The sequence below is a fragment of the Cystoisospora suis genome (genome assembly GCF_002600585.1).
Source record: "Cystoisospora suis strain Wien I chromosome Unknown contig_5562, whole genome shotgun sequence".
Classification (NCBI taxonomy): domain Eukaryota; phylum Apicomplexa; class Conoidasida; order Eucoccidiorida; family Sarcocystidae; genus Cystoisospora; species Cystoisospora suis.
The window spans coordinates 43,232-54,405 of NW_027158352.1; the positions used below are offsets into that span (position 1 = coordinate 43,232).

An 11,174-nucleotide genomic window follows, 5' to 3' on the forward strand; every position below is an offset into this window, starting at 1 on the left:
GTCGCAGTTCGGGGCACTGGAGGACCACAATAGCTGGTGGCACCCGTTGCTAGACAACGGGCACCACAAATATGCAATCGGGCACGCCATCACACAGTGTGCCAAGGTGTGAGTAGACCCGCCTGGTACGACGGCAACTGCACGCAAACACGCAGTAGTAAGTCTCTGCTATGTGCACCCTTTCGTTGTCTATCAAGAAAAAAAGAAGAAAGATTAGCGCCCGCTCGAGAAAAACCTGCCCCTGTGGCGGGGTTGTTCTTGCTGAGGCCGAAGAGAGTTACACTTGTTGAGAAGGAAAATGAGGTGCAACGGCGGACAAGACGTACGTTCACTGTCCTTGCCCACGGAAACCGGGTGTTGCATAAGATTGTGACTTAGCTGGGCACACATCAAGCAGGCGTTACGAAGGCTCACTCTGGGGTTCTCTTACACTGGCCTCCAAGGGGAGCCGTCGAGTGGATACAACTCTCAGTTACAGGAAACAACGAGTTCCATATTACGACGAAACCCCCTGCCACTCTCGAGAGCGCCTTCCTAAAATAGAAGTATCGCAGGGAAGCCGAAGTATGCCTCATGGCTGGCAGAGCTTGCCAGAACTAGAGCAGGCCCCTGTCAGGGTATGGCGCCTTTGTGCTGCCCGCATCTAGTGTATAAGAAGGAAAGCTTCTCAAATTTGCCCTCCGACGACAGAACCGCCGTAGCAATCCAGATTGCAGGCGAAGCGGCAATCCGTAGCGGCAGGCCAGAGCTGCCGCAACAAGCAGTGCCGAACTGTCGTGATGGATCGTGCGACAGAGAAACCAACGTTCATCGCCTACCACCTCATCTCACCGCCGAAGTTCACTTGACAAGTAGCCCTTCCCGAGCGCCACGCGACCTCGTGTATTTTTGGTCTGTAATTCTTTTTCCTGAAATCAAATGGCTGGCCGAGTCTGGGGGCCCGTGAGCCTTCTCGCCATGCAGTGGTCATCACTGCCAACAGCGCTGTCACGCGTCCCCCGCAGGGGGTGGGGTGTCGGACTGCCGGCACTGTAGCACCGCAGCAACAGGAGATGAAGCAACCAAGTCATCAGCCGATCCACCGTGGGTGCAGAGCAAGTGGATGTCAGGCTCGTGGAGGGGGACAGAAGTGAACTCATGAACCTTTTTCCTCCGCGCTCAGGGGGCCGTTTAGATTTCCCCGCAGCGCGAGCGACGGGGACCTTTTTTCATGCTTCGACATCGTTTGGGGACGGTGGCAAGAATGGATGGCCCGAGAGTTGCCCGGAGGCAAACGGGAGCGGCCGAGTGGAGCAGCACGAACCTCCGTGGAATCTTGAGCGCATTTGTGTATGCGGTTGAAGACGAACCTCCAATTTTGGGAAGCGGCGATGTTCCAGACTTCCGCGCCAGAAGGAGGAAAAGGGGAAGCCGCGTTGCTGGACGCTATTCTGCGGTGGGAGCCGGACTGCGGACACTGGAGGTCGTCATGGCTGTAGGTATTTTGCTGGTGGCTCTAGTGACATCGCGCTTTGTTAGGTGTCTCGACGCGTCGTCTCTACACAGGTTTCCGCCTCGGAGAATGATCTCTGGCGGCACATTGCGTAGGCTTGCGAACGACAAGGAAGTAGAGCTCCGTTTCCTTCCTGGGGAGGGAGGTGGCTATGAAACCAAAAGTTTCGCCGGATCCCTGGACGACTGCCTCCGGGAGGTTCTTGTAGTTCATTCATCTGCGCAAGACGATCCCCAGCCGAATGGTGCTCTTCCAGAGAAAAAAGGAGCACCTCTGCCGTGGCACAAGAGCGCACTAGGCCTCTTTCTTTTCAGTGTTCCGGTATTACTCGGGCTGACATCTCTGATTTTGAGCGTGATATCGATGCTTCTCCCAGATGAGGCATCCTTTCCGATAACAGCGGTGGAAGAACGGAATGTACTGCCGGCTTCCGGTGTGACAGCTACAGTTTCGGGAGGTGAATATGGAGACCTAACGAATAATTCCCTTACACCAGAGCGGGACCGGAGTGCATCTCCGACAACAAAAGGGACGGCCACGCTCCTTCAAAGCCGAAAGACGCGAGTAGGTGAAACCCCATCCACAGCAACAGGAGTTGTTGTGAGCAATGCACCTTCGGCGTCCGGAGTGGCAACTACAGTTTTTGGAGAGGGAAACGGAAATGAATTGACTACCCGACCTACAACAGGGGATACGGAAACTCCATCCCTGAAATCGGGATTGGAAACTGCCAATTCTGCAAGTAGAATTTCGGATGTAACGAGTGTCCCATCGTTAGTAACAGAACATGGGGGAGGGAGTGCGTCTCTGATGACAACAGTGACACCTGCGCTCCGGGGGGTAACACAGCTCCAATCTACAGTAACACCAGGTGGCGGGGCGAATGTATCCGCAACAAAGGGGGTGACAGGTGCAGTTTCAGGAAACGGAGGTCAGGATGAATCGAGTGTCTCATCTGCGCCAACACACGATGGGGAGCGAGGCGCATCCTCGGTGACGTCAGTGACAACTACGGTCTCTGGAAGCCAAACGACGAGGGCAACGAGAGTCGTATCCGCGACGAAGGAGGAGGATGTATCCACGGCGTCGGGAGTGACAAGTACAGTTTCAGCAAGGGGAGCTCAGAATGAATTGAGTGGTGCACCTACGCCAACAGATGATGGGAGGGGAGGCACATCTTCGGCGACGATAGTGACAACTATGCTGCCTGGCAGCGGAACTACAGGGACAACGGGAGTAGTATCTGCAACAACTCAGGAGGATTTATCGCCGACGACCGGAGCGGCAGCTAGAACGTCTGGAAATGAAGCACAGGACTCACCAAGTGCCCTATCTGCGCAAACAGAGGTTGGAGAGGGGAGTCGATCCCCGACAGCACAAGCGAGAGTTACGGTCTCTGGAAGCACTGCCGCAGGGGCAACTCAAGTCCCGCCTACTACAAAGAATGAGAAGGCTGTATCACCGACGTCAGGAGTGGCGACTACAGTTCGTAGGAGTGGAGCTCAGAATGTAACGAGTGTTCGGTCTGCAGTAACAGAGGATTGGGGGGGAAGTGCCTCTTCGACGACACCAGTGACAACTGTGGTCTCTGAAAACGAAGCGCCGGAGGTAATGAAAACCCAATCTACAACAGGATTGGATGGCGCGAATGTATCCTTGACGTTTGAGATAACTGAGAAAGAAAAAGAGCATGTAGTGAATACCTTATCGACATCAACGGCGACTGCAGCGAACGTACCCGTGACGCCCGGAGTGACAACCACGGTTTCTGGAGATGCACACAGAAACGTAGCGAGTGTTTCACGTATCACAGAAAAGGGTGGGAAGGCAGGCGCACCTTCAGCGACGACAGCGACAACTATGGTCTCGGGAAGCAGAAGTACGGGGCCGGAAGGCCGATCTGCAGCAGCTGGGGGGAAGGACTTACTCGCGATGCGGGGATCGACAGCTGCATTTTTAGGAGAGGGGACTCAGGGTCTGAGAAGTGTTACTTCTACGCCAGAAGAGAATGGGGTGGGGAGTGCGTCTTCGACGGCGGGAGTGACGGTCGGAGTCAGCGAGAACGGAACGTCGAAGGCAACGACAATCCCATCTACAGCAACACGACTGGATGTGATAACTGCTGCCGCGACGTCGGAAGTGACAACTGCAGCTTCAGCAAAGGGAGCTCAGGGCGAAGCGAGTGTCTCATCTGTGCCAACGGACGACGAAGTGCGTGCGCCTCCGACAACAACTACGCTCCGTGAAAAGGTAACGACGGAGGTAACGCAAACACCGTCTACAGCAACAGCAGCTGGTGGGTCGAATGTATCCGCAGCGTGGCAAGTGACGGGTGGAGTTTCAGGAAGTGGGTCTTGGGATGTAACAAGTTTTCCATCTACGCCAGCACAGGGTGTGGAGGAAAGTGCGTCTTCGACAACGACAGTGACGACTACGGTCTCTGAAAGGGGAGTGAGGGAGGTAGCGACAATCCCATCTGCACCAGGGTGGTATGGGACGGATGTATCCCTGACGTCGACAACTGGAGTATCTAGGGACCAATACCCAAGTGTAACGAGTGTCCCACCTACAACGGACAAGGCAGGGGAGGCAGGCGCAGCCTCGACGACAGTGACAACTGTTGACTCTGGAAGCGGAACTGCGGGGACAACGAGAGTTGTATCTGCGACAAAGGAGGAGGATGTATCCACGGCGTCGGGAGCGACAAGCAGAATTTCAGGACAGGGAGCTCAGCGTGGAACGAATCCCGGAGCCACGCCAACAGGGGATGGGGCGGGGAGTGCATCTTCGATGTCGAGAGTGACAACTACGCTTGGCTGGAACGGAACGACGAAGCCAACGACAATCGCATCCACAGCAACACGAGTAGATGGGGCAACTGCTGCCGCGACGTCAAAAGTGAAAAGTTCCTTTTTCGGAAACGGAGCTCAGAATGAATCGAGTGGTGCACCTACGCCAACAGATGATGGGAAGGGAGCCACATCTTCGGCGACGATAGTGACAACTATGCTGCCTGGCAGCGGAACTACGGGGACAACGGGAGTAGTATCTGCAACAACTCAGGAGGATTTATCGCCGACGACCGGAGCGGCAGCTAGAACGTCTGGAAATGAAGCACAGGACTCACCAAGTGCCCTATCTGCGCAAACAGAGGTTGGAGAGGGGAGTCGATCCCCGACAGCACAAGCGAGAGTTACGGTCTCTGGAAGCACTGCCGCAGGGGCAACTCAAGTCCCGCCTACTACAAAGAATGAGAAGGCTGTATCACCGACGTCAGGAGTGGCGACTACAGTTCGTAGGAGTGGAGCTCAGAATGTAACGAGTGTTCGGTCTGCAGTAACAGAGGATTGGGGGGGAAGTGCCTCTTCGACGACACCAGTGACAACTGTGGTCTCTGAAAACGGAGCGATGGAGGTAGCGGAAACCCTGCCTGCACCAACAGGAGTGGATGGTGGGGAGGCTGGGGGGGCCCTGACGTCGAGAGCGACAACTGCAGTTTCTAGGATCGGATGCAAAAATGCAACGAGTGTCCCGCCAGAAGAGGGTGGGGAGGGAGGCGCATCCTCGACAACGACAGTGACAGCCATGGTCTCTAGAGGCGAAAGGCCGGGGACAACGGCAGTCCTGTCTGCAACAAGTAATGGGGAGGACGTACCTGCGGAGTCGGAATCGACAACTGCAGCTTCAGGAAAGAGACCCCAGAATGAAACGAGTGTCCAACCTACCCTAGGAGAGCGTGGGGCGGGGAGTGCATCTTCGACGGCGGGAGTAACTAACGTTCGTAAAAGCGGACCGACGGAGGAAATGCAAATCCCATCTACAACAGCAGTGGATGCGACGGATGAATCTGTGACGTCGGGAATGGCAACTGGGTTCCCTAAAACTGCAATAGAGGGAGAATTGAGCGCCCGGCGTGCTCTGTGGACACCACCTGATGAGTATGGACTTTCTCCAAATCTTATGTTGCAAGTAGTCAAAAAACTATTAGGACAACTGAAACCTGAAGAAATGCCGAGCGTCAAGCAGATCATATCTATGGTCGCATATGTACTCGGCGCACTTGGTACGGTGAGTACCGGCTTTTTGGGAGCTTGGACAATCTGGAATGTTGTTGTCAGCCGCCAGATGACCCGCGGCCGCATGGTGCTTTACGGGCTTGGTGCGTTTCTCTTGGTGCTACGCTTCTCCCTGGCAACAACCGCTTACAATCTCGGCAGGCCTTTTTACCTAGCTATACCCCTTTTGGTACTTCAAGGACTCTGCGTGCTGACGGGCGCTGCCTTCGTAGTTCACGAAATTATCAGTTATGTGCGTTACCAGCGAGAACAGACTCTGGAGATAAAACATATTCTAGAAGATATAAAAGATCCTAGAGAGAAAGAGGCGCTTACCGAAGGTTTGCTATAGGAAGACCACTTCTATGATGCCTTCGTGGGCACGTGACAGCCAGAGGGAGTGTGTTGAGGTCAATGCATTTTTCCATGTTCGATTGCATAGGAGATTGGCCTCCCCTCAATCACTTACATTTCTTCTACGCCGCAGCCACGGCGTGTCAGTCCAGGACCTTGCAAGCGAATTGTGAGGACCCGGTGGGTTGCTGAGTATGCCGCTTTGAAACGCTCCCCGTGCTACTTTTTTTGCACGTGGAGGGAGACACGACAGCAGTAAGCTTCATTGCCGCTGCGTGGTCCGAAGTCAGCTATCGGGGTGGTAACATGGTCAGTCCCACGGAGATGTCCGGTGGGGAGAGCAGGTATTGCGTCTCGTGGCGCCTGTACTATGCGCGTTGCTGGGTTGTTCGTGGATGACAAGGGCAAAGCTGCATGATGGACTTACCGGAAGTTGACGCCGGACGCGAAGTGTGCAAGATTCAGATGGCACCCACTTGAAGAAGGGCGTTATTCAGTAGCTTCGCCTTCTCCACGCTAGCCAGGAGGGCCTTGGCTGCTTTCTCCTCAGGGCGTGAGAGGGCGTTCATTCGAGCTGCGTCCATATGTATGTGGCTCCAGGATGAGTACGGGACAAAGAGGGGGGGATGGGGTTTTTCTCTGAAGCCACTCTTTCTGCGAATGATTCGTGCTTCGATTCTTGCACCGATGTATTTACCCAGATATGTCCGGGTGCGTATGTTTTTCTCCACACGGCTACGGGCGGCGGCGTTCTGGATAGCGACCATTTCATGATACCTTTTTTGCTCTCGAATATCTTTTCTGGTTAAGGCTTGATTTCGGTCTATGTACAAGGCACTTCTGTGTGCGTAGCCGGCTACACCTGTCCGTATACAGGCGAGAGGTACACATATTCTAATATATGAGTATGTGTGTCTCTCCTTGTGCGTTGGGGGGTGGGACTCACTTGAGCGGTGCAAAACTATGACGAGGGGTTTCCGGATTTTTCATGTTGATGTATTTCTTTTCGAGGCCCGTTCCTCGTTGTTTGCTCACATCCAAGAGCAAAAGAAGAGACAGGGAAGGGCTTGGAACCGGTTTAGGTATTTCGGAGCGGTTCCGTTCGTTTTCAAGGGACGGGTACTTCTCATTGTCACTCAAACGACTTGACGTAGTCGTCTCTACATGTGGGTATGTATTTCTGTTTATATCTATACATGCTTCCGTGTCCCAGGGTGATAAAGCGGGGGCAAAACTACCTGCTCTCTTTTCTCCAGGGAGCTACTTTCTTATCCGATGATGCACGCTGAGCAAACGTTTGCAACCGCGAAGGAATTGAGACGGGGAAAGATGGCGTAGGCTATTTTCTCGGGAAGATCAGGAATCATGGATGGAGCTACACTACACAGGGAAGACGGAAGTGCGTTGTGCCCATTCAAAATCTACACTTCCTCGTAGAAGTCAAGAGGTGCTTCTGAACGACCCTTCTTGTCGGATGCTTCAGGCAGGTATTTTTTGCAAAAAGAACTAGAAGACTTGCACCTTAAAGATTCCGGGTAGTACACACGACCCCTACACACGGGGCCAGAAGTTATGGAACGCAGCCAGGCACGAACTACTATCACTATTACAGCGGCGACACATGGATCGAACGAGCCCGTTTGCTATTCGACTTGGGTTTGAAGGCCTCGCCGTGGCGCTCTATAAAGAAAACCAATGGTCTGATTGGTGTGACCGGTGGTCGGTCCCCTAAACGTCAAGTCCGCAGGTTAAGGAGTGAATGTCCGACGAGGAGTAGTTTCAGAAGGGGAAGCACAGCCTTACCCAACACCTGTTAGCGGCACTTGAGGTGAAACAAGAAGGCACACCCAACGTTCAAGATTCTTGCAAGTGGTAAGGATTGCACGGACACCACGAGAAAGACTGCAGCCGCTGTGGATTACTGGAGGTCTACAAAGCCGACAGTGACTATGGCTCCAGGGTGGGGCAGGTACTCATTCACATTGTGTGCTAGAGCATGCCCTTAGGTTTGATGCTCTCGGAGCTCTGAAAGCACAGCAGCTACTCGCAGTCTGCAGTAACCTTTGCGTCTCGTTCTGACACGTCTGCCCGGCCCCTCTTCAACGCAGCTTGGAGTCCGGACGCCGAGACATACGAGCTACGTGAGGTCCCACTGCTGAGTGTGCTGCCACGCACCCTACGGTCGCTACACTGCGCGCGGGTCCTCAGTGCTTTGGCTCGCTACAGTGGCCGTCCTCTTGATCCCAATAGACACATTATAGATAAACTACCGTGAAAAGGAGACTTATTCCAAAGTTTACTGCGCTATGGGACGGCCCGAGCTCCCTCTTCGCGCGGGGCGATCGCTGGCTTCCCGCGAAGGGTAGCGGTCTCGCATTTGCCGGCGTTTTCGGCAAATGTCGCTACGCTCGGGCGGAATGGGATAGAGCGGTCATGGGTGGAACCTCCCTTGGGAATGGCCCATGCCTCGAACTAGCGAGTAGTACTACACTGACTCACCGACTGATGGCGCCATGGTGGTACACACAAAAAAGGGGGAGTTGCACCGACAGGGCGGCAGCGGTCTCTTCCGGAAGAGAGAGATGTGCTGTGTTCTAGTGTGTGTGATGTGTGGTTGATCACGGTGACGGTGCGTGACACGGTGGAGCGGTTCGGTGGAAACGAACGGAGTTCCGGGAACAGCCATGTTTTTTTTCCGAATTGTTCTACGCGCAATTCTTACGGGCCTGCCACCCGGGAGCCACTCGTGCCCCCCCGTGGCAGTACAGGACGATCTGGACCCAACCGTGTGAGTTAGCATTTGTTGGTGTCAGAAGTGGGATTTCCCTGTACACCTTTTGAGCGGCTCATCGGAGCAGGATTCTCTGTTGAATTCGTCTGTGATTTATTTTTTTTTGTCCGGAACGAAAGAAGAATGCCTCGCTCTACAGGGAACAGGGCACGCCGCACATTCGCGCAAACTCCTGGAGCGCCTGAGAGCGTGAGAGGCATATCGCCTGCAGAAGAGGAGGCGCCGGAAACCAGCTCCACGGCGGATATGCAGCGATCCCCCGTAGTGATAGGCCAATCACTACAGGACCAACCGTTCGGAACGCTCCAGGAGGCACTAGCGGAAATGCGCACCATGCAGACGCGAGCTGAAGAACTGCACCAGCGAGAACGTGACCAGCTGCAAAACAGAGTACGCCTATTAACGGAAAGAGAGGAGCGCAATGTTTGTGAGCTTGCGGAGGTTAAGGTGAAGCTCTCGGAACTTGAAGCCAAAACTACTCAGCAGCCAGAGACAAGACGGTAACGGGCAAAGAGCACCATACATTACGGAGATTCAACTGGACCCTTTACCCGCTTACCCCACTGACACTAGCTCGGACCCCCAGGACTGGTTCATACACCTAGAAACGAAAGGAGACTTCCCGAGCCGTGACGACGAATGGAAGGTCAAGGCCCTCTTGAGGTACTTACCCGACCAATATCACGCGAAGCTCCTCCCCGCCGCTCCGGGCCAGGGCCGAGGTATGAAAAGATGAGGGATCAACTGATAGTGTAGCATCCTACTTACGAGGGGTATCCGTTAGGTTACTACAAACCGAAGTTAAACAATCTCAAAACTATGTGGGTTTATCCCGCACAAATGAGAGGCTATCTACTGAAACTAAGAAACTTACAAAAGAAAATGTGTGAAAAGTTGGACACACCTTCTGCCATCTGGGATGAGGAGACGTTGCGAAGCGCCTATTTGGAGGCCCTCCCAGCTGGGATGACTCATATGGTGGTAGCTTGCGGAGATTTTACTCACTTAACCCTGGACCAACTACAGGCACGCGCCGAAGCCTTTGCCCTCGGCAAACACCTACAAGAGCGGAAAGCCAATCAACAGCCAGCGGCACCCCCGGCAAGCATTTTAGTCGCCAGTGAACTGAGTCACGACCGCGGCAGCTGCTGCTTCGAGTGTGGATCACACGAACACTAGGAAAAAGATTGTCCACACCGTGCGGCAAAAATAGAGCGGCGGCGCTACGGGGAACCGCGCACGGAGTGCCGCCTCTGTAGGAAGCGAGGACACGACGTCAACGACTGCTGGTATAAGGGGATGACGCGCTGCAGGAACTGTCAGGGATTTGGCCACCTGCAACGGGAGTGCCGAATGACCAACCTGGCCGCACACCGGAGAATCTCCACGGGCAGGAACCAGCAGCGAGTCCAAACCGGCGACAGACCGACAGACGGCGGCAGTCTAGGAGCACGAGTCGTACGCCAACACGTAGCAGATCAAGGGGGCCACACCACTCACCCACACCCGTCGCGAGGCCAAGGCGGCTGCGCAGCCCAACGAAAAAAGTCTCTTTTGCTTGTGGCGTGGAGTGCTTCACCGCGGACGAAGCACAAGTACCACAGCTGTGCACTGTATCGAACTCGGATCGACGAGATTCGTACCAGTGTAGCGCAAGAGTGTGGCGAACAGTGGAGGGAATCCGCGTCAAAAAACGTCTCATGGGCTCGGGCGCGGACGAGAACATAATCGGCAAACAGCTGGCCCTACAGCTGCAACCTGTGGGAGTGCTATTCGAGCGTACCGAATGCCGCAAAATGCGTGGATTCAGCTGTAAACTTGGCGAAATGCCAGTAATCCCTTCAGCGGATGTTCAATTCAGAGTGGGGCCAGCAGCCGTCCGGGATACCGTCCTTGTAGTTGAGGATTCGGTGGAAGATGTAATTGTTCGCTTTGGGTTCCAATACCTTGCGAGGCTAACAGTGGACCCGATCGCAAGGTGCCTTCGTGTCAGAGCTTTAGCTCTGCCCCGAGCAATAGTACGTAGTCTATTATTGGTATTCTGAGTCAGGAAGTGTAGTTAGGAAGTATAGAATGGGAGCATACGACCTTTTGAACTAGAGTAGAAGGGTCATAAACCATTAGGTTCTCTTTTTAAGTAAACTAGTGATAGCAGTAAAGCTTAAGTTAGTTCGAAAACACCTTAGTGGTTCCCAATAGCCTGGAAAAGGGTAATCTAGGGAGTTTCTAGAACCTCTTGCATAACAGAAAGCAAAGGTTCAACACTTAGAGTACGTGAGAGGCCAGTATGGCCGCAATAATGTGTGAATTCAAAGTCCGGTAGAGACCGGTGTGTGCGGTGGGCACTAGTGTGTGCGTTTGAAGCCCGGTGGGGACCTGTGGATGCACTTGAAAAGACGATAAGGACCGGGTTGTGTATTGGGAGTCCGGTGGAGACCGGTGTGTGTGGGCCATAAGGGCCGGGGTGACCAGTGAACGGGCC

At 54.1% G+C, this 11,174-nt stretch overlaps 2 protein-coding genes across 2 annotated transcripts; one reads left to right on the top strand and one right to left on the bottom strand.

Annotated features, from left to right (window-relative positions):
• Positions 1 to 118: 118 nt before the first annotated feature.
• On the bottom strand, positions 119 to 909 carry CSUI_009356 (uncharacterized protein). The gene has a single exon (XM_068069472.1). The coding sequence runs from the start codon at positions 388 to 390 to the stop codon at positions 214 to 216; it is 177 nt and encodes a 58-aa protein (XP_067918558.1). The 5' UTR covers positions 391 to 909; the 3' UTR covers positions 119 to 213.
• A 191-nt stretch (positions 910 to 1,100) lies between these two features.
• Positions 1,101 to 7,133, top strand: CSUI_009357 (uncharacterized protein). The gene has a single exon (XM_068069473.1). The coding sequence runs from the start codon at positions 1,211 to 1,213 to the stop codon at positions 5,897 to 5,899; it is 4,689 nt and encodes a 1,562-aa protein (XP_067918559.1). The 5' UTR covers positions 1,101 to 1,210; the 3' UTR covers positions 5,900 to 7,133.
• The last annotated feature ends 4,041 nt before the right edge of the window (positions 7,134 to 11,174 follow it).

Bases quoted from the DNA above. Each gene is read 5' to 3' on its own strand.
- CSUI_009356 (XM_068069472.1), bottom strand. From the start codon at position 390: ATGTGTGCCCAGCTAAGTCACAATCTTATGCAACACCCGGTTTCCGTG.
- CSUI_009357 (XM_068069473.1), top strand. From the start codon at position 1,211: ATGCTTCGACATCGTTTGGGGACGGTGGCAAGAATGGATGGCCCGAGA.